Genomic DNA, 24,382 nt, shown 5'->3' with positions numbered 1-24,382 from the left:
TCTTTTTTCCAACTAACATTTCTTTATCCTTTCAAAAAAAATACTACTTATAATAAGATTATGCATACATCATTTTATATATAGTTTACTCTTTCATTGCTCTAAATACAATTTATCAAGCATGTATAATTTAACCTATCTAAATAAATGTTGAATAAATTTAGTACTTAAATTACAATAGACATTTTGCATCATCCAAGTGTAATAAGAGAAGCTAGAACTCCATATATAATCCATCTGTGCACATTTTTAGAATTAATTTTGTTTTGCAAATAGCAGATACCAACATGATTGTAGACAAAGAAAAAATTGATCATACTTTAATATTAAAATAATAAAAAATGACTGGATCTGAGCATGTGTTTTGCTAAAAAAATTATTTAATATATAAAAATCTTATATTGAAATTGAGATGACTAATATTACTTCCCAATTTTTTTAGCATAAAACAATTAATTTGAAAATTAGTCAGTCAGCCATGTAAGTCATCCATGTAATTCAATTATCTAAATATATTGGAACAACCATGTACGTCAATAACTTGTGAAATTAAAATGTAGTTATAGATGGGGACTTACATCTCCTCTTTAATGCCCAGGCTACAATTTTATATATACTATCACATTAAATCTTGAAAGAAACTCATAAACATCATAAAAATATACACAGCATTTCTTTGTCAAAATTATCATGGTCAATGTACACAACCATATCAATAAGCAACTCAAAAACCAATGCACTTAAGGGCTAGATGGATTATATGAGTACCTATGAAAGCAGCATTTGAGACCTAAAAGCTTACTTTCTGACTTCATCATTTTTTTTAGAAAAGAACTCTACCAACTTGCGATCTCGTTATTTTCCAAAATTCTGGTGTCTCATTATCCTTGAGATGCTCGAATGGATAGCAAACCTGTTTAAATTTCTCTAACCGAAAATGAAAGTCCTGCAATAAACCATAAACAATTAGAATATAGGCGTATTTGTAAGGGGTTAGGGAACATAAGACATTGCCTTCTTTGTTGCAACATGTACATAATTTGGGATGTTATGCAGATCCGCAAGAAGAGAAGTGGGTAACACAACTCATTTGTTCTCACTCTTATCCAAATTAAAATCGAACCTTGTTTCATAGTGGGAGCTTTTGCAAAGCAACAAATTAATGTCAAAGTAAAAGATAATAATTATGTAAATCTTGATTTTTTAAAGATTTGGTCATAGGGAAATGGTTGCTAACTTGTAAAAACCTATGATTAGAGTGTGAATTTAACCCTACACTTTTGCAATTTAATCTCATAAAGTAAACCGGATTAGCAAAAAAGGCTTTGTAAATAAGAGAAAGTCACATGCAATGTACACAAGTTCAAACTCTCCATTAGCAGGTAGGAAAACAAATTCATTAGCATTTTATAGCATTCAAGAATGAAAGTATTGGCCAATTCAAGTACATTCAAACAAAAGTTATACTCATTATGTTAAAAGGTTATTACTCGTATTTCTACCGTACATAAAAGATTTTCACATTATTCTATAACCTATATGTATGTACCTAAATTTTAGTCATTAGAGTAATCACTACGCCATAAGTGCACATAGGCAACCCTACTATACAGTTGCATAAGGCCCAAATGGTGTTGCATAAGGTAATAGGCAACACCAGAGGGGGGTCGCCAATGTGAAAGTGGTCGTAGACACCTAATGCAACATTTTGTGAACACTTGAAAGTAATGCATCAGGTGGATTTTGCAACAGTAAATCACCTATTGGCAACAACAGAAAGTGTTGCATTAGACCTGAGAGGATAGTACACTTGGTCCTACGTGGCAACTGACACATCAGATGCCATGTCAGCAACAGGGGGTCCCAGAGCCACATCAGCATGCCACGTCAGCACGCCACGTCAGCTGGGTCTCATCCTGCCACGTCAGCATGTGGGGGCCCGCAATGCCACGTCAGCAGTGGGGCCCTTTTTCCACATCATATGTGGGGCCCATATTGTTTATGCAACACCATTTTGTTGCATATGCAACACTATTTTCATTCAATTGCAACAGTATATACCACATTATGCAACACCATTTTAAATTGCAACAGTATATAATCAAATGTAATACAGTGAAAAGCAATATGCAACATCATACTATGGAATATGCAACACTAGAAAACATAAAAAATTGGCCATAATTTGTCTGTTTTTACATGATACCTGCCATAAGTGGCATCCAACAAAAACAACCATATCTCCAACAAGTTTTAAACATACAAAAAATACTAAAATACATACGCCCAATTCTAAATTTAAAACACCAAAAGTACATCAAATCTTTCTTCAAATGAACAAAGATACCAAAGAACTAAGTCACTAAGAAGTTGCGCCTTGAGTGCCTTGAATGACTGTAGTACCGTTTTCCTCTTGATCACTGGAAACCGTGGTACATCTTCGAATAAAAACCTTTTAAAAATAGACCCTAAGGCGATGTTGATGCAAGGAAGCTAAATGGAGCTTTAGCCTAGAAAATAAAAATGAATAGAATAAGAATAACAAGATTTGGGCCTTAAACTTAAGTAATGAAAGCAGTTGACTTAACAGTCAATCACTCAATATTATGGTATTGATTTGGGCCTTAAACTTTCCATTATTAATTTACTACTTATTTAACACAACGCAATTAAACCCAACCAATAAAGTCAATAATTTCATTTTTAGAATTTATTACGAGCTATGGGCTATAAATACATGCATCAAAAAATGTACTTCTGCCTTGGAACAGATTGAGCATTTGCCCCAAAAAGACGCAAAACAGATAGTGTACAAAGCGTAAAGATTTATGATTTATCTGCCAAGAGAGACTAAAACAAGAGCTAAATACAACCATAAAAGCAACTGGACTCAAAAGGTAATTTTTTTTGGAGTCAATATAGGCCCCGACATTTCCTTTAACGAAATTACTTGAAACAACTTGCAACTAGACCAAAAAAAATTCATTCTAAATTTATATTTACAAATCGATAATGTGCTATATAGTCTACATAGACATGCATAAAAAATGTACTTCCAGCCAAGGTTACAGAGAAGCATGTCCCCAAAAAGACGAGAAGCAGATGAAGTAAACTTACAATCCAAGGTTGCTTTGAGGATCTGTAGGGCATCCTCCCTTGATTACTTTTTCCAATCTCAGTGGTGCGAGGGGAACTAAATCAGCAATTTCCTTTAAAGCAGCATGCACACGATTTGCTCTTTTTTGCAAGACCACGTGTAAAGCCTAAGGAAAGATAAAGGCGGCACAAAATTTCTTACAAGCATATCCAAGCATAGATGGAGGTATTTTCCGCTCACTGCAGCCTACAATGTAGTAAAAGCAAAACTAATCCTTGATAAGAACAAGCAATGATAATCATTATTGTATAGTGAGTAGCATTACATATCAAAGCAACAACCAACTCAACCAATACATCCATCACATCTGGACCATAGTTCCACAAGCTCATGCCACTTATCTGAAGGTAACAAACTTTCTTTAACAACCAAAAAACTAAAATCCGAAAAAAAAATGGAAAAAGAAATGAGCAAAAATATTAATGCACTATTACTTACAGAAGAAAGAAGCATTTTGTGGTGATCAGAATCTATGTAAGAAACTGCTCCAGACAGGGCTTTCAAACTTGTCTTTTAAATTATAAAACAACATTAGGTAAGCCTTTACAGAAGTAATAAGAGGACATAAAGTTTACACATTTTAGTGCATATACTTTACAAAAACACTCAACCTACCACAAGCATGGCCACTTCATCTGGTGCTAGGCGTTCAGTATGGTGCGGATCCCGATCAACTCGTGATAACTGTCAGGTTGACCCTGAAAACTTATAAATCATATCACTTTAATCAACCATAAGATTGATCTTCAAACTGAGAATCAATGTCAAATGATTAGAATTTATAACATATAAAAATCCATTATCTACTTAAATGTTTGAAACTGCAAACAAGCCTGTATGAGATTTTCTCTCCATAGTTCTGCTTAACAGTAGACATAAACTCCCAGAAGCTCGGCAAATTCCTTGATGCAGGTGAATGCATACAAAATTAGTTTTAGTTGTAGACCGCAAGTAATTATATCTATGAATTACAGAAAAAGAAAAAAGTACCTGCCCAGTTGCCCTCTTTGTTTGAGCCCAATAATGAACTCATCATCCAGCAACTTTTGGTTATTTGTGCCGACGTCGATGGTAATAGGTAAGCACTGCAAATACAACACAAATATACAGTTTAGAATAAGAATTAACAATAATGTCATAGTATAGATAGGAAGCTTCATGTAACCCAGGTTGCCTTGTTATCTAATTGAATAGAACCATGAAAAGTGGTTAAGGGACAGCACGGATATACTCTACGTTCCCATGTCGCTAGCAGTAACATCCATAACATACCACCACAGTCTGGTAGCCACAATCAAAAAAGACCCTAGAACTTATATTCAGTGTTTCTAAATAATGATTACTGGGATTGATTTGGTGACCCCATTGCTCATGACCGACTTCGCTTCTATTATATACTCAGTGTTGCACATTTATGCTCCTTCTGTGTTAATTACTTTGTATATTTTGCTAAATACTTCATCCTATTATGTTTTCTTGCTTGCTTCTAAAAATCTGAGGTGCTTAACTCTTCGTTGCTTATTATGCTACATACTAAGCAATAAGTCTGAGTGACTATGTACTGCTAACTATATTTTTTGGTAAAAAATTAAGTCCTCATTTATAAGAATATCAAGATCCAATTCAACAGAATGAATATATTCTATGTTTAATTTGTCAGCATAACTCAAGCAAGGCAAAGCTTATGCACATTTACTTTATAAAGCAATTGAAGAAATGGTTCTAATATCCACTTAAGGACACACACAATTAACTATTTTTCTTAGTGCAAGACCTCCTATTGTATTCAGTTTTTATAATGATTGTTATTGGACGAAGAAAAAACTACTTAAAGAATATATTATCTCAGCTCAAAAACTAGTTAAAGAATTTATGGATAACTGGTGTCACTAAAATTTCTGAAGTGTTCGGGTAATACATGCACTAGAAGTAAGAACATGTTACCTTGATCCGTTCATATTCTCTGACTGCACAGGTTTTAGCTTCCTCTGTTACTCTTACAGTTTCTTTCAACTCATCTATTTTGCGAATTCTAGACCTGTCACCACAAAAAATCTTTGATGAAGCAGCTTCAAGCTTTTCAATCCTTACATTCAAGGAGGCCAATTCGGGATAAAAGAGTTTTCACCGTCAACAAAGCATTCGCGCGGTCAGAAAATGCATCGTTAATTGCCAACATCAGCCCAAGATAGTCATGAAGCTTATCCTGCAGTATAAGAATAGAGCATCTGTAAATATCTAGCACTTCGAGTGGAACAAGATGCTTGAAAAGATAAAGGATCATGATTAAAGTTAGCAATTCAAGTCTGGGAAAGTACAACAATCCAGTAACTTACCAGATGCTTGACAGTTTGTGCATTCAACTCCCGATAGAGTCTGCTAGTATTGACAGCAGCAGTAGCTGAAAGTGATATGTCCTAAGTCCAATCATGTATGAGGATTTAGGAATAACTTTTATGTAATCTGTTTTGATTTCATTGATATTAATAAAAGGCTTGTTTTGTTTTTATTGCGGGCTCTATCTATTTAAATATTTAAATAAGATATACCACAGTTTAGAGTAAAGCTTTTTATGGATTGTGATGAGATCATAATAATGAGACCTAAAAGATGATAACTCTAAACTTAAATAGTTCCTGGTCGTAGAATTATAACTGGTAATTAATAATCCGCAAAGATGCGGTACATACTATGCTTGCTTCATTATGAAGGATGTCTGTTCTCATAGACATTTGTTGGTGACACTATAGCTAGTATGTAGGTGCTTATTATAGAATAAGTTCACTGAACATGACTCACACAGCTGAACAACTAATGAAGTTCACTCACATATCAGCAGTTGTTCACATAGTGATAGTTGTACAAGTATCCTTAGACTTGAGGTCATCATAGTCATCTTGTGTACACTGAACTATGCTTTGGTTTAGTTCTTAGTCTCAAGGGACAATTATAAGGGCTCTACTGGGTATAGGAATTTGTACACGAAGATAGGGTATGATCAATAAAGGATCTACCCCTTCCAGTGTAGGAAAAGAATATTCAATGCTGATCCACTTATGTTAATCCAGAAATCTCTGGCCAGAGTGAATGAAATTAGAAAGGAGTTTCTAATTTACATTAAATAGAACTAAGCATAGTGAATGGGAAAGCAAGTGATTAAATAAGATAGGCTTGACACAAGTTTTATGCCTTGTATTTAATCGTGATATTGCAGCGTAGAAGGAATTAATTGTACAATAACTACTCACTGAATAGGTTCTTGGTATTCTAAGCAGTGAATTCGTATTATCCGGATAGTCGCGATATGCTGAGAAGTATCCCTCACGATGTAGAATAAATATGATTAATTTATTAATCATATTTAATGAATTAGAGAATCTATATAAATAATGATAAAATAATTTTATTATTATTTATTTCTACTACCGCTTAATATTGAACTTATAGGGTCACACCATAAAAGATAATGATTTAATGGTGGAGGAATTAATTAATGATGGCTGATAATTATTTATTTATTAAATAAATAATTAATTGGCAAATTTAATAATTGATTAAATGAGATTTAATTGATTATAAATTAATTAAGAAAAGATTCTTAATATTATTAATTAAGAAAAGATTCTTAATATTATTAATTAAGAATTTAATTTTTAGAAATTAATCAAGTGAGAGAATTATTTCTAAAGAATTTAGAAAAAGGATTAATAATTAAAAGGTATTTTAATTATTAGTGAGAATAATAAAGGGTTAATAATAATAATATTTTATAGAAAAAAAATTAGCTGAAAATTTTGCCTATAAATATACTATTATAAACCCTATTTTTGCCTTAACCAAAAAGATTGATAAAACCCTAATTATCTCCATCTCCTCCTCCTTCATTACATCATTTTCTTGATGGATACCGGTGGAGTGCTTCACACTTGAGGAGCATCTGCTAAGGATCTCCGTTCATCGTTCTTGGATCGCTATTAAAGACCTCCATCTTTCCATTAACGTAAAGCTTCTTAAGGTAAACATACTGAACTACGAATTAAATATTATTTTTTCGCATGGATCCTGCGGAGGGTTTTCGGTTCTTTTTAAGAGTAAATTTACGTTTTCGCTGCGTTTATGTGCTAAAAACCCTTCAGTAGCCACATTTTTCATGTCTGCAGATCTCACCCTTTGAGAGTTGAACATTGCCTCATCCGCCTCAAACTTCGTTAGCTTGACAAAAGCCAACCCCAGTTGCCCCATCGTCTCCCCAATTTCTTGCTGAGCTTTAATTTCATGTCAATAGCATACGTCCCATTTCATTATACATATTATTAGTACCTAAATCAACTACATGACAGTAATAAATATTACATATTTACATATAACACCGAGGCAAATATCGATATTTCCTTTATTGTATGGAGCTAGGAAATTGATTAACATACATTTAAGCTTAATCAAGTCTGAGATGTCGCAACTCAAAATGGTCTCGCTAGATCAGCATTATCAGACAAATATCAATACATATTTGAATCGAGAAACATTACTAATTATATAAACCGACAAACATAGCACTCAAAATTTATAATTTACATCAAAAGAGTTCAATAGACCTGCTGAGAAGCAATACCAATCTGATTCTCGAAATCCTGCAACTTACCCTTCCTCTTGAAAAATTCCTTATCTTCCTCCACAACCGGTGGCTTAACCGCACCCCAATCATTCGTAACCGACTGCTTCAACTCCTTAAAAATCCTCAACAAATCCCTCCCTCCTTTCGCAGGCAACGCAACCTCATTCACATCCAATGCACTCCCTTGCAAACTCTCCCTCCCAAACAACTGCCAAGGCAACTTCACCGCCCCATCCAACATTCTCGACGCCACATCCGTGGTCCTCACCAACGGCAACTTCCCATTCGACACGTCTTGCTCCTTCTGAGGATCCGAAACCGTGATTCGCACATACTTCGCTCCGGAATGTGAAGTCGAAGTTGCGAACAAATCATGACCGTTGACTCCACTTCCTCCGTTGCTATCTTCTCCATCGAACGATCGAAATATTGCTTCAGCATACGAAGGCGGTTCGAGAAACGTGTTGTACGGATTAGGTTGTTGATTTCTCGATTGTTTCTACACATCTCGGATCGAGATGTGTAGGAGAATATAATAAGAAGGTGAGCGGAGGAGAGGATGGTGGAGGTGAGAAGGGGTCTGAAGATCTGAGTGAAGAGAGGGGTTGAAAGACGAGGCGGCCACTACTAATGATTTATGTTTGTTAGGGTTTTATATAAAAATGATAAATTTTTAGGGCTTGTCTGTTAACGGGCTGGGCCTTGACTTAATTAAGTCTTTACAATCATAATTTCTTAATTATTTTGATAAATATCTTGTTGCTTTTCTGTAAATTATTTTAATATTATTTTAATTTTCGAGTATCAGCTCAGATTTAGAGAGAAAGAGTGAATTTTTGTTAAGGGAAAATAACCGCCCAATTTTTTGGCCTGGGAAAGTGTGCAGATCTGTGTCTCAACATCATTTAATTATTTTTTTAGTTTTTTATTAAATATTTACAATTTTAAATATTATAAGAAAATTGTATAACTAATGTAAAATATATGTCAAAATAACACGACAATGATAAAATTAATCGGAACAATTATTTGTATAATTGAATTGTCGAACAAGAATTTAAAAAAAAATAGAAATCATTCGGGACAAGAATCTACATGGAACCCGTGTTGACCGTAATTTGACTATTATCAAAACACATAATACAAAATCTAATTTTTTTTAAAAAAATTACACAACTTAAACATTAGTAGGTAATATCATCCGTATGGTTGGATCGTTGAACAAAAATTTTAAAAAAATAGAATCACCACTCGGGACAAGACTTGGTTATAGGAACTCGTGTTGACCGTAATTTGACTATTATAAAAACACACGCTATAAAATCTAAATTTTAAAAAAAAAATTACACATTTTTAAAATAAGTAGGTATCATCATCCATACGGTTGGATCGTTGAACAAGTATTTTAAAGAAATAGAATAATCACTCGGGACAATACTAGGTAACAGCAACCCGTGTTGACCGTAATTTGACTATTAAATAAGCACGTGATATAAAATCTAAATTTTTTTAAAAAAAAAAATTTAACATCTCTAAAATTAGAAGGTAACATCATCTATACGGTTGGATCATTGAACAAGAATTTCAAGAAAATAGAATCACCACTCGGGACAAGTCTTGGTTATAGGAACCGTGTTGACGGTAATTTGACTATTATAAAAATATACGATATAAAATTTAATTTTTTTAAAAAATATTTAGACATTTTTAAAATTAGTAGGTATAATCATCCGTACGGTTGGATCGTTGAACAAAAATTTTAAAAAAATAGAATCACCACCCGGAACAAGACTACGTAATGTGAACCCGTGTGCACCGGGGTTTGACTATTAAAAAAGCATGTGATATAAAATTTATTTTTTTTTAAAAAAAATTACACATCTCTAAAACTAGTAGGAAACAAAATTTGTACGGTTGGATCAATTAAAAATATTTTAAAAAAAATTATAACATAAATATAACAAATAAATTTTAAGAATAGTACAATAACTAACGCAACACTAAATAACCTACTGCAACACCATAAAGCAAATACAACGCCTGAAGTGCCACATCAGTAAGTGGGCCCCACTGTGTGCCACGTCAGCATGCCACGTCAGCATTTTGGGCCCCCATGTGGGTCCCACTAATCCCATGTCAGCATTCCACATCACCAATGGGCCCCATATGTGGGGCCCAAAATGCTAACGTGGCATGACACGTTAACATGCCATGTTAGCACCCGTGGGTCCCCAGCACGCCACCTCAGATTTATTTTCCACGTTAGCATTTATTAAATAAAAAAAAATATCTAATGCAACGCTATGACCTCTACTGTTGCATGCTGCACAACACTAACAATTATTAGCAATGGTAGCTTCAATGTAATGAAACGCTTTCACCACTATGTTGCAATAAACTAAAAATTTTGTAGATAATGCAACGCTTTTTGTGCAACGCTGGATAAAAATCGTTGCCTATGTGCACTTATGGCGTAGTGAATGTTCAGACCGATAAGATGATGATGCCTAAAACTTTTTACCTATGGGAGGATTAGCTAAGAATGCGATCGCTATCCAACCTGAAGCTTGATAAATAGACCCTACTTTAATAATCACTTTGTACTTTACATATTTTGTAACTCTGATCCAAGATATAAATCAATCACCTGGTTCCTAGCGTGCAAAAGACTCAGAAAAGCTCATCTTAGTTAAAATTATGTACATGCCTTCAAGAGAATATATTGTAAAGGCTAAAATCTAAATTCCATGAAAAGAGAAGATGAAAGGAGAAAAAATACGACAAATATAAAAGTAATAGGAAGAAATAAAGGGAGAAAATCATTAATCCTTGAGATGGATGGCATGAGAGATATGTTCACCTCCACTTGAAACTCAAAAAAGCTCATCGTTCATTAATGTTGTAGATCCATGAGAGCACACCTTACACAAGAGATAACAATCCAAAAAAATTAAAGATTATGATACGATTATTGGTGGAATAATATCAAAAATTGCACATGAACTACAACTTTAAGTCTCTCGTTCATTAATGTTTATAACGGGTTTTCAAAAAGTAAAAAAGGCACTGAAGTGGAATATCGATGACAGATCATTCCCCGTTATGGAAGCACTTTAAATACCTGTTAATAAACCAGGTAAAATTGAATTCCTGAAGAAAAAATAGTTACTGAAACTTCAAGAACTAATATGGACAAATAATAAAATTATCAACATTGTTCTAGAACACAATTAAGGGATGTCAATGAGGCTGAAAAGAAATAGCTATTTCAGCAAGATTATCAAGCTGTCTTAGACTCTGTTTCTTTTAAAGCTGAGGCATTTACTCACCATATTCCAGCTTATCAAGTTCTAGCTGAACAGGACAATGTGGCTTCTGAGAGAATTCTCAACTTGGTGCACACAACTGCTTCTATGCAAAGGGCCAAGGATGCAATCACTACCATGCCCTTCACAGCTGGTGATGAATTTGACTATCTAGCTGGTGGTTCTGAGGAGTTTGGGGATGAAGATGATGATGAAGAAGATTTCATGCACACAGGGGGGGAAGCAGGCCATAGCTCAAGTACAAACACTCCATCTTGGATGTTTAGCAAAGACTGTGATGAGCACCATTTCAAATCAACTCTCTTTCACATCATTCAACAAACTCAGACAGCTCTTCAAGCCACTACAAATTCCAACACCAAGAGACTTTTTCATTTACTTTATTTTCTTCTATTTTCGTTAGTAATTTACTGAAATGTCCCTACTTCCGTTAAAGTTAACGGTTATCTTGGATGGAAAGTCATTAACGGGGTGCAAATAGAAGAGAAATTAATTTTATGGGGTGCAAGTTGACAGAGAAAATAATGTAGACTGAAATCGCAAAAATAAAAATAAAAGTGGATTACGAACTGCCAATTACTAAAATAAAAAGAACTTATTATTGAATAACACACAAGTCAAAGATTTGTTAGATGATTTGTTGCCATTTCTTTCTGATTCTACTAAGAATACTATGCAAAATCTCACCAATCACCACAGATTCTACAGTAGTTTCTACTCCAAACTCTGTCATTTCCACTATCTCGATGAATATTGTTCATCCGTTGACCAGTGATTGTATCTCGACGGATGTGCTTAACAGCAATTATCCATTGACACTTTCAACTACTACTTCGACGGATGTTTCTCATCCGTTGACAATCACTGCACAAATTGAAATCTCAACTGTTGTCACAAGTGCAGATGATTTAGTAGTTGTACAATCACTCTTAGGATTGAGGAAAGGGAGTGAACATAGTGAGAGGCTGAATTGCTCTCAGGCAAAAGGAGAGGAAAAGAGTGAAAATATGCAAGGTATTTCTTCTAGTTGGCAAAAGTGAGTGAGTGGAGTCCCACCTTAGTAGGTGAAGGTGAAGGTGTGAGGGAGGGAAGCCAAGGGGAGCCCTTGATGTAAGAAAAGAGAGATTATGATAGAAAAGCAGGTACAGAAGAATAGGAAGATCCCATTGTTAGTGAGTTAAGGGATGTCAATGAGGCTGAAAAGAAATAGCTATTTCAGCAAGATTATCAAGCTGTCTTAGACTCTGTTTCTTTTAAAGCTGAGGCATTTACTCACCATGTTCCAGCTTATCAAGTTCTAGCTGAACAGGACAATGTGGCTTCTGAGAGAATTCTCAACTTCGTGCACACAACTGCTTCTATGCAAAGGGCCAATGATGCAATCACTACCATGTCCTTCACAGCTGGTGATGAATTTGACTATCCAGCTGGTGGTTCGGAGGAGTTTGGGGATGAAGATGATGATGAAGAAGATTTCATGCACACAGGGGGAGAAGCAGGCCATAGCTCAAGTACAAACACTCCATCTTGGATGTTTAGCAAAGATTGTGATGAGCACCATTTCAAATCAACTCTCTTTCACATCATTCAACAAACTCAGACAGCTCTTCAAGCCACTACAAATTCCAACACCAAGAGACTTTTTCATTTACTTTATTTTCTTCTATTTTCGTTAGTAATTTACTGAAATGTCCCTACTTCCGTTAAAGTTAACGGTTATCTTGGATGGAAAGTCATTAACGGGGTGCAAATAGAAGAGAAATCAATTTTATGGGGTGCAAGTTGGTAGAGAAAATAATGTAGACTGAAATCGCAAAAATAAAAATAAAAGTGGATTACGAACTGCCAATTACTAAAATAAAAAGAACTTATTATTGAATAACACACAAGTCAAAGATTTTTAAAATTGAAATCCAAATTAAATATGTCGATCCATTTATATCAATATATTTGACTTTAACAGCTTGCTTTAAAATATTATAATCCATGATTTTAAAATGAATTGGTAGCGGTTAAAATTTTCGTGAGACTGGGCTGTTGAGTTCTCGTTAGTTTTAGGCCTTGTGACCACATGGGTTTTCTAGTCTGGGTTTAACCATCTCTCACTAGATCTATATTAGCAAACAAATTAAAAAAAGTGCATTTCAAAAGCAAAAAAAAATTGAAAAATAACATTGACGAGTACCCCCGTCCTACCCAATTATTTACATCTGGTTTGAGTACGAAGGTTAAAAAAATTATAAATTAATGATAAAAAGTAATATTCTAAAATTCTCGATTAGACCCATCAATCCACCATTAATCCTATACAAAGTACTACACTAATTGATTTTTGAAATATTTGAATAGAATCCTCACATAATATGTTGGATTCATCAAATTTTGATTGGAAACTCTGGTTCGAATCTGCGAATTTATTAAACATGTTAGTATAGTTCAAAATTTATATCCGTTAAACCTAAATTTTTTACAGTTGTTTCCAAAATTATTGTAACTATTGATAGCTGAAAATAAATTTATCTTTTACATAAATTTTAAGGCAAAATAATAGATTCCATTTATGTCATGAAATACAATCAAAATGTCATTGAAATCTCACTTTTATGTATTTTGAAAAATTAACGTAAATATTATCATTAACGACTTTACTTCCATAGGTGATTAAGAACATTATAATTTATTAATTACTTTGTTTGAATAAATAATAATTACTACAATTTTCAAATTTTTTCCATATATTAGTATTACTTGGAGATCTTGAATTAGAAATTCTAATTAAAATCTGCAAATTTTTAAAACAACATATCATTTAGGTTTCAAATTTTAAAAAAACTTCATTTTTTAAATATTTATACCATGTATAAACTTTATAGCCGTTTCTAAAGTTATTAATTGATTGTTACAAGTTGGTTGGAATAAATTTGATTTTAACGTTAAATTAACTGCAAAATACTGTAGTTTATTTAAGTCACGAATACGATCAAATATCATTACGTATCTTGAAATATATGTATGTTGAAATTACATTATTACCATCATGTACGATTTAACTAATATAAGTTATTTAAAAAATCATATTTTCCAATTAATGTTTATTAATTACCGTGATGGTACAAACAATAATTGGTATAAATTTATACATGTATAAGATTGCTCCTAGATTTTAAAATTTTTGTGCAACCTTATTTATATACCATAACAATTTTCTTTTCCCAAACTATCCCAAATTATTTGATGCAAAACATGAAAAATCTTACAAATATTTAATCACAAATTTACAGGTAAAAGGTAAGGATGAGGTATGTAAAGTGTGGGTTTAGGCCCAAAACCATGAACCTCTAACGTCCCCTAGAAATTGTTTTTCCAAATAACCGCAAAAAGGATACGTCCAGCACCCAATCCTAGGTACACAGCAGTGACTCCAGCAAAATGAAAAATCTTATAAATACCGAAAAAATATTCATTCCTACAGCCTCCAATATATTGCCGCATCTTTAGTTCAGTGTTCTTTTCCTACACAACATAACAGCAGCAGCCATCTTGTTCAGTTCATATCTAGGGTTTTTGTCTGAAACAATGTTGAATCTCCCTGACTCTCTTTATCCTGATCCGATACAAGGTGACAACAGTGTTATGTCGAATGGTGGTGCACCTGCTAACAACAATGGTCCCTGTGATGGTGCTAGCAAAGCTATTGATTGGCCTTCTGCTAGTGTAGAGGACTTGGTTGTGTTGCTTCGAGAACCTGAGCATCGCGAAAAGGCCATTTCATCTCTTACTCAGATTAAGGTCCATTATTTTTCTTCATTTATGAAGATTTTTGTTTGTTTTATGCATTTTTGTTTGTTTTTGTATGTTGTTAGGTGGAAATAAATTGATCTGTAATTGTAAATTCATAAATGATGTTTTTAATACATGATTGGATGCATTTTTTGTGTTTAAGCTTGTTTAACGTGGCTGGTTAGAAATGATTGATGATTAATTATGATTAGAGTTATCTTTTATATTTGTGTGTCTTGATTAGAAGTAATTGACAATAGATCTGAGTTTTTAAAGAGTTTAAATTATGCATTCATATGTTGAAATACAAGTTAAATTGTGGCCTTGTCATGATTTTATGATGTCTATGCTAGTCATTTCATTTTCATAAAGTGTGGTTTAATCGACCAGGGATTATGTAAACCACATATACTCATTCGTTTGATTTCATTCTTTATGTGGTTCATACACAAACATAGATCGATATTTATTTGTAATCAGTCTGATTTATGAAAGTATCTCTTCAATCGGAATGTGCAAATATATATCTTTGTATGCACCAAATGTCACTTTTACGTGGATTCTTTCGATATTTTGTAGTTTTATATTTTATTTAGAACAATAAGTATGTGCAGAGAAATGATGATCTTGACTCGCCTAAATGACTGTATAGTATCATTTAAGTTTGCTTGTTAGAAGTTTAAAGTGCAGTCCAGCCTGCAGAGTCAAATTATTTACACTCTATGTTCTAATGTCTATTGGGTGATATAGTATATTTCATTTCTAACATGTGATTTATCAATACAGAAAGAGGAAAGAATTCAAGATTTGGCCCTCCACATTTGGCGGTCAATCAGTACGGTTTTCTTACTCCTATCGGTATGCACAATGACTTGGGTCTACCAAATGCTTTGCATTGATCAAACTAAATGTATTTGTTTTAATAGCTTGCTTAAATTTATATCATGTCGTGAATTCTTTTTATTAACTTCTAATTTTGGTTAACATTAACAATAAAAGTTCCCTGTTTTGATTTGAGTTTCTTCCTCACATCTTAATACTGAAGTGGACTACTAAACCAAAATGGCAGTATCTAGGTTACATTGTTATATTTGATCTTCTCAAGTCCAGTGTCCCCCAGTTATATAGTATTTAATCAATATTTCGTGATTAATGATCCTTATTCTTTCTTGTCTTTTGAAATGATTATACTTGTTTGTGAATCCCTTGATCCTTGTGTCCGATACTATGACATGCACGTCCCCTCATCGGATAGGGGATTCATCCTGAATCCTAATTTTGATTCTTTCCCCACAATTTGTAATCAAAATTTCTGTTAACCGCCTATTTTCGTAAAATTAAGTATCAGTTTTTGTTAGTAAATACAAACGTATTATGCTAGTGTTCATTTTTGCATAAATTAAAATATTTTACCTGTATTTTGTGTTTTAGATCAATAAGTTATGCATTTGATTAAATTTGCTTATAGTTTGTGGTTTTTTTAACCAGATTGAATATATGTAACATCAAATCTAGAGAAAATCTATATTTCTATATTTCGTGTCCCCCGCACCCGAATTCCCATATTATTATATTTATTTATTAGATTTTTGTCCACGCACCCCAGCACTTCTGCACCCGTATCTTTGCTTGTCAGTTGCCGAAGAAATCTTTCATTGAACTAATGAGAAGATTTGCGGAGATCTCAAATATTTTGGAAATCTGAAATTTTGAAACCCAAAAATCTGGAAAATAGGCATTGTAAGGAATTTCTGCAACTTTTATGTCACACGTCTTAGAGAAGTCCTACCCTTAAGATCAAGTTGCATCACATCTGAATCAGAACTTGATACAATTTATGAAATCCGCACATGATGGTCATTGGAATCATTTAAATGATTTACAACTTTGTTTGACAAGCTCAGCCTTGTGGTTTGTATTGGCTATTCTATCTATTCAAATAAGAATGTTGTGTTTTACAGTTGGTGATTAATGGAATTATCTTCTTTATTGCAGGAAGTATTATCTATATACAAGTCATTAACACCTGAGAAACTTACTATGAAAGATTCAAGTAAAGTTTGTGATGTACTTGTTTTGTTTGAGGTCATTTCCCCTCCTTTAATTTCCTTTTCTAGTGGTATTAACTTTGTAATGTATTTGCTTTATATGTTCGATTTCCTAATTTTCAAACTTTTTTCTTATCAAATTTATTTTTACTTATCAAATTTATTATCTATATACATCAAATTTATTTTTACTTATGCAGGAGCCATAGCTGGTCCTCTATGTACTTAAAAATTATGTATGCAACTCTAATATCAAAGTGTATTTTCTATTGAATGCAGTGCTTGGCCACTCACCCTCAAACGAAGATGCAGTTCCTTAATGGTATTTTTCTGAACTTTCTGAAAGCTATGTGACTTGTTTCTGCTAATGTATTCAGTATTTACATTAGTCTTCTTCAACATAGTTGGATGAATCCACAGTTATAGCTTCTTCTCACCAAATGATATAAGCTAATTTCATTCTATAACTTTTGCTGATTTCTTGATGTCTGATATTGCTACTTAAAGACCACACAAGATATTGTCGAACTTGACGTGTTTTGATATATAAATGCATTCACTTTTTATTTCAAGCTGGTATGATTTGTTTATGTGAACACCAAAGAAACAGGACACTGAGGTGAAATCAAGGATTCAGTTGAAGTTACAAGTTTGTTACATAAATTCTGGGAAGAGGATTTTGCATAACTTATTCAAATATTGTTATTAACTGATTTTAATAGGATAATTAAGGAGCTAGATAAGGTTAATCGTAGACAGACTTGTATTAACTTACTTCTGTCCTTGCAGTTCAGATACATTGTTACTTGTACCCTTTCTTGGAGACTGAAGAAACGAGCAAGCCATTCCAGTACCTAAGGCTAATGAGCTTGGGGGTCATTGGTGGTCTTCTGAAGGAGGTACAATTCCACTCTAAATCAATACATGATACCTTCAATTTTTTATACTTTTAGCCATTTGAATTATTAAAACAGCTAAGCACCAGTAACCTTGCATGGAAGTATTTTCTCATTGCTAGTTGCTACCCGCCCTTTCAAGTTTCAGCTCTGAATTGAATGCAATGTTGAGATGAATTAGCTTAATCAGAACAATAGTTGAAGAAAATGTCCATTATTTCTTACCAGATTGCATATCAATTTGCTTTAATATGATCTGATATGCCTAAAAGGTTCTACTCCAAATATCATCCGAATCTTCTCTACTACGCAGGTAGGCGACCCTTCGACAAAGGTTGCTGTTCACTGTTTGCTTGAATCAGGACTCTTCCCTTTGTGTCTAAAATCCATAGAATATGGAAACGAACTTTCACAATCAGTAAGTGTCCATTAAAATTTGAACTCAACATTCTTTCGCTTCCAAGCATTTTTTACTGCAATATATCACCTTACATGTAATGTAAGACAGTACAGAGTATAAAATCTGGTTACTAAAAATTTCAAATTAATATCCCTTTCTAGTGTTTCTGCTAGGTGTTTATTGAAAAAGGGATTTTTAGTTAATACTCCATGTTTCGTATTAATACATATCAAGTCGACTTGATGAACATCTAATATTTTGGTGTTAGATGAACATTATTACCCAGCCATATATAAATCATAAGGTTTATATTGCATGGCATAGACTTGATCGTCCTAGTAAGAACCTGAGCAAATAATTCTGAAACAATTCCGGTACACCATCAAAATATAAAAAGATCGACACCCATAGTTAATTGGCTCTTTAAACTCACTCTGAACACTTGTATATGGCTATACAGACTGCATCTTGGATAATGTCAAGAATAATGATGCAAGAGCAGGGACTACAGTATTGCTGTGAGCCTGCAAACCGGTTGTGTGCAATCATGAAGGTTTTTAATGACGTAATTGAAAAGATGCAGGATGAACCGTCTACTACAGTTTTGAAGAATATTATTCAATGTTATGTCATACTGTCCGATGATCCAAGGTTAGCCAGCAACCTTTGTAAGCATATCTTCCAAGCTGTTGTGTGTTTCTATTCTTATATCGTTCCTATAGTTATTGTATTATTGATTTAGAACTTGTGTAAAAAATGTCTCTGACCAAGCACCGGATAGCTTGAGAGTGGTTTTATGTCCCTTGGGGCGGTCTGGTTGTTGTACTTAACAAACATAATTTGATGTGATTCGAATGCAGCAGGGGTTGTCTCCTCTTGAGAAGCTTCATTCCGCCAATACTGACGACTGCCCCATATATTGAAGCCCTTCGTGTAAGTCCATCCAGATGATCTCTTATATACATGTAAAAATGTGGACTCTATTGTGGCACAAAACAGCAAATTTCACTACCAAAATCCAAGTTTATAAAAAAAAGTATCTATATTACGCATAAATACTGGAGGCACACAGTATTTGCAATTTTGTATGCCTCAGCAACTTCTATGGGCATCTCTAGTTGCACAACAAAACCGACATCAATACTTCTAGATACACGACTCCTCGTTTTGAATATTACATAATTTTTTACATGAGTTTTTGTCGCGAGGACAGAGTCACAAGTACACACACTAATGTATCTTAAATGTTCTTATCTAATATCTAATTTTCTATACATATTATGCAGGCACGCCCTATAACCTTAAAAAAATTACAAGATTTGTTTCAAAAGCTATCGATGGGATGCGGGCCAAATGCAGAAGCCGTTGGTGATGTTGCAGGTTCCTCACATCTTGATCGCTAGCTAATATTTGCTAGCTCTTTCCTTTCGTTATACAAGGGAAATTAAGAATTCTCTTATAGATCTCAGAAACCTTTTAATTTTAGCTATGATGTTAACAATATTTTTTGTAGAACAATTATATCTCCCAGTTGCAAAATAATACATGATAAACAATCATAAAATGCCCTATCCAGATTCATGTGGTTAGCTGATGATATTTTGGTGTTTAGTTTTCTCCTTTTACGCATTTTTTTATTTTCTTTACTCATCTTCTTGAATTACAGGCATGAACTCATTGAATGTCACTATTGATCAACGCTCTCTGTGAACTCTGATGATTGAGATCTTGAAAAAATATTGTTATGTTCAAAGATTAAAAAGATTAGATATAGTACATAAAATATTATTACCATTAATAAATTTCTTTATGATTTATAAACAATATGTTGAGATTTTCTAAACTAAAACCATCTATTGAGGACTTGAGATGTCAAGAAACAAAAATTCGTTTATTTGCATCAAACTTTCGGTCTCAAGCATGTAAAATAGCAGTTACATTTGAGACATCAAGACCTGTGCATCTTTTCCTACCTATCTCTGTCTTCTATTTTTCCAGTTTGCGCAAATACACTAGAATCTTCATTCACATATTGCTGTGTGCGCATCATCAACCTTATAAAAACAAAATTGGGGGCTAACGAGTAGATGGGAAGAAAAATCTCTAGTTTAAATTGTGCAATTTGTTGATATGAACTTCAAGTTTCTACAACTGGAAGCTAAAAAGAAAGACATTGAGCTGTTGATTGTTTATTATGCAGCAGGCTCTGCATAAAATTTTAACTCTGATCATACATACCCGTACAATTGTCTATATGCTCGAAGAAACTATCTGTGTGCTTGGTACTAGAGTGAAAACATTGAAAATTGAAGTTAAAATGGCATATATAACAACCAAAAAAATTGCATATTAAACTGTTATAATGCTAAAAATTGCTGCATAAAGTTATTTAATGTATGACATATGTATAATATATTTTACATTATGTTAACATACAGTACATAGGGCAAGAAGTTTTTACAGAGCTGGTAGACAACTGTCTAGCCATCAGTTTAAAAATAACGTAGTTTAGGCATCGGAGTTATCACAAAGTACAAACTATTCTCCCTCCCTCCCTCCCTCTCCATGTCTGTGTGTGTCTGTGTGTTTAAATATATAACACTACATTTCGTTTATTTTGGCGGGGACAGGTTAAAGCTATCTTCCCTTTGACATTGTAGGCAAAAGCAAAATGCCACTATTTCTGTCATGAATGAAAATGAGAAGCTCTCAACTGTCTTAGAATATAGCTTGCTTGTCTTATGAAATAAAGTCCTAAACGTGAATTCTCTTTGAAAATAACTCAACATTCCCTGAACCGAAACGGCTATTGTATAACTTAGCAAAAAAAAAGAAACGGCTATTGTATAACTGCTAGACACCACACAGTTCATACACTATTGTTCTATTTGGTTGAAGGGAATACAAACAATATATTTGTTAACAAACTTCAATACAAAAGAAAGGTTGTAACTTGTAATTGTAAGAGGGAAGAATATAGAAAAAAGACGAGGATGTGCAAATTGTTTATAATGTAACTAGGTAAATATACCCGCCCAGTTTAGAGAAACTATTTAAAAATAAAAATAAAAATAAAAAATATTATTTACAGCAATTTTGTTGAAAATTAAGATTCCTAAAACTAAAAGAGTCGCTAAAAATAATGTTATTAAAATATAACATATAATTGGAGAGTTGATGAGTGTACCTAAAATTTTAAGAAGTTATACACATTAGAAGTGGTACAATGGTACTTTATATTTTAATTTTATACTTTTTTTTGTCAGATGTTCCAATCTGACATCTTTTTTCCAACTAACATTTCTTTATCCTTTCAAAAAAAATACTACTTATAATAAGATTATGCATACATCATTTTCATATATATGTTTACTCTTTCATTGCTCTAAATATAATTTATCAAGCACATATAATTTAACCTATCTAAATAAATGTTGAATAAATTTAGTACTTAAATTACAATTGACATTTTGCATCATCCAGGTGTAATAAGAGAAGCTAGGACTCCATATATAATCCATATGTGCACATTTTTAGAATTAATTTTGTTTTGCAAATAGCAGATACCAACATGATTGTAGACAAAGAAAAAATTGATCATATTTTAATATTAAAATAATAAAAAATAACTGGATCTGAGCATGTGTTTTGCTAAAAAAAATTATTTAATATATAAAAATTTTATATTGAAATTGAGATGACTAATATTACTTTCCAGTTTTTTTTAGCATAAAACAATTAATTTGAAAATTAGTGAGTCATCCATGTAAGTCATCCATGTAAGTCATCCATGTAATTCAATTATCTAGAATATATTGGAACAACCATGTACGTCAATAACTTGTGAAATTAAAATGTAGTTATAGATGGGGACTTACATCTCCTCTTTAATGCCCAGGCTACAATTTTATATATACTATCACATTAAATCTTGAAAGAAACTCATAAACATCATAAAAATATACACCGCATTTCTTTGTCAAAATTATCATCGTCAATGTACACAACCATATCAATCAGCAACTCAAAAACCAATGCACTTAAGGGCTAGATGGATTATTAGATGAATTATTATGAGTACCTACCTGAAAGCAGCATTTCAGACCTAAAAGCTCATACTTTCTGACTTCATCATTTTTTTTAGAAAAGAACTCTACCAACTTGCGATCTCGTTATTTTCCAAAATTCTGGTGTCTCATTATCCTTGAGATGCTCGAATGGATAGCAAACCTGTTTAAATTTCTCTAACCCAAAATGAAAGTCCTGTAATAAATCATAAATAATTAGAATATAGGCATATTTGTAAGGGGTTAGGAAACATAAGACATTGTCTTCTTTGTTGCAACATGTACATAATTTGGGATGTTATGCAGATCCGCTAGAAGAGAAGTGGGTAACACAACTCATTTATTCTCACTGTTATCCAAATTGAAAATCGAACCTTGTTTCATAGTGGGAGCTTTTGCAAAGCAACAAATTAATGTCAAAGTAAAAGATAATTAATTATGTAAATCTTGATATTTTAAAGATTTGGTCATAGGGAAATGGTTGCTAACTTGTAAAAACCTATGATTAGAGTGTGAATTTAACCCTACACTTTTGTTGCAATTTAATCTCATAAAGTAAACCGGATTAGTAAAAAAGGCTTTGTAAATAAGAGAAAGTCACATGCAATGTACACAAGTTCAAACTCTCCATTAGCAGGTAGAAAAACAAATTCATTAGCATTTTATAGCATTCAAGAATGAAAGTATTGGCCAATTCAAGTACATTCAAACAAAAGTTATACTCATTATGTTAAAAGGTTATTACTCGTATTTCTATCGTACATAAAAGATTTTCACATTATTCTATAACCTATATGTACATACCTAAATTTTAGTCATTAGAGTAATCACTACGCCATAAGTGCACATAGGCAACCCCTACTATACAGTTGCATAAAGCCCAAATGGTTTTGCATAAGGTAATAGGCAACACCAGAGGGGGGTTGCCAATGTGGAAGTGGTCGTAGACACCTAATGCAATATTTTGTGCAAAACTTGAAAGTAATGCATCAGGTGGATTTTGCAACAGTAAATCACCTATTGGCAACAACAGAAAGTGTTACATTAGACCTGACAGGATAGTACACTTGGTCCTACGTGGGAACTGACACATCAGATGCCATGTCAGCAACAGGGGGTCCCCAGAGCCACATCAGCATGCCACATCAGCATGCCACGTCAGCTGGGCCTCATCCTGCCACGTCAGCATGTGGGGGCCCCCAATGCCACGTCAGCAGTGGGCCCTTTTTCCACATCATATGTGGGGCCCATATTGTTTATGCAACACCATTTTGATGCATATGCAACACTATTTTCATTCAATTGCAACAGTATATACCACATTATGCAACACCATTTTTAAATTGCAACAATATTATAATCAAATGTAACACAGTGAAAAGCAATATGCAACATCATACTATGGAATATGCAACACTAGAAAACATAAAAATTTGGCCATAATTTGTCTGTTTTTACATGATACCTGCCATAAGTGGCATCCAACAAAAACAACCATATCAGGAATCCAACAAGTTTTAAACATACAAAAAATACTAAAATACGTACGCCCAATTCTAAATTTAAAACACCAAAAGTACATCAAATCTTTCTTCAAATGAACAAAGATACCAAAGAACTAAGTCACTAAGAAGTTGCGCCTTGAGTGCCTTGAATGACTGTAGTACCGTTTTCCTCTTGATCACTGGAAACCGTGGTACATCTTCGAATAAAAACCTTTTAAAAATAGACCCTAAGGCGATGTTGATGCAAGGAAGCTAAATGGAGCTTTAGCCTAGAAAATAAAAATGAATACAATAAGAATAACAAGATTTGGGCCTTAAACTTAAGTAATGAAAGCAGTTGGACTTAACAGGTCAATCACTCAATATTATGGTATTGATTTGGGTCTTAAACTTTCCATTATTAATTTACTACTTATTTAACACAACGCAATTAAACCCAACCAATAAAGTCAATAATTTCATTTTTAGAATTTATTACGAGCTATGGGCTGTAAATACATGCATCAAAAAATGTACTTCTGCCTAGGAACAGATTGAGCATTTGCCCCAAAAAGACGCAAAACAGATAGTGTACAAAGCGTAAAAGAT

General features: G+C 33.2%; 1 protein-coding gene and 1 pseudogene across 1 annotated transcript; one reads left to right on the top strand and one right to left on the bottom strand.

Annotated features, from left to right (window-relative positions):
* Nucleotides 1-3,211: 3,211 nt before the first annotated feature.
* On the bottom strand, nucleotides 3,212-14,590 carry LOC141704297 (sorting nexin 2A-like; annotated as a pseudogene).
* Nucleotides 14,591-14,674: 84 nt separating this feature from the next.
* Nucleotides 14,675-19,625, top strand: LOC141704296 (cell differentiation protein rcd1-like). The gene is made up of 9 exons (XM_074507549.1): nucleotides 14,675-14,887; nucleotides 15,665-15,736; nucleotides 16,874-16,963; nucleotides 17,206-17,248; nucleotides 17,716-17,825; nucleotides 18,136-18,240; nucleotides 18,683-18,873; nucleotides 19,083-19,155; nucleotides 19,509-19,625. The coding sequence occupies exons 1-9, from the start codon at nucleotides 14,675-14,677 to the stop codon at nucleotides 19,623-19,625; spliced, it is 1,014 nt and encodes a 337-aa protein (XP_074363650.1).
* Nucleotides 19,626-24,382: the final 4,757 nt, after the last annotated feature.

Source organism: Apium graveolens, unplaced genomic scaffold, assembly GCF_009905375.1.
Source record: "Apium graveolens cultivar Ventura unplaced genomic scaffold, ASM990537v1 ctg7689, whole genome shotgun sequence".
Lineage (NCBI taxonomy): Eukaryota > Viridiplantae > Streptophyta > Magnoliopsida > Apiales > Apiaceae > Apium > Apium graveolens.
This window is presented reverse-complemented; position numbering and strand designations above follow the sequence as displayed.

Coding starts and splice junctions, on each gene's coding strand:
- LOC141704296 (XM_074507549.1), top strand. CDS start 14,675: ATGTTGAATCTCCCTGACTCTCTTTATCCTGATCCGATACAAGGTGAC. Junction 16,964..17,205: donor ATGTACTTGTTTTGTTTGAG/GTCATTTCCCCT, acceptor TATTGAATGCAG/TGCTTGGCCACTCACCCTCA. Junction 17,826..18,135: donor TTGGTGGTCTTCTGAAGGAG/GTACAATTCCAC, acceptor TCTACTACGCAG/GTAGGCGACCCTTCGACAAA.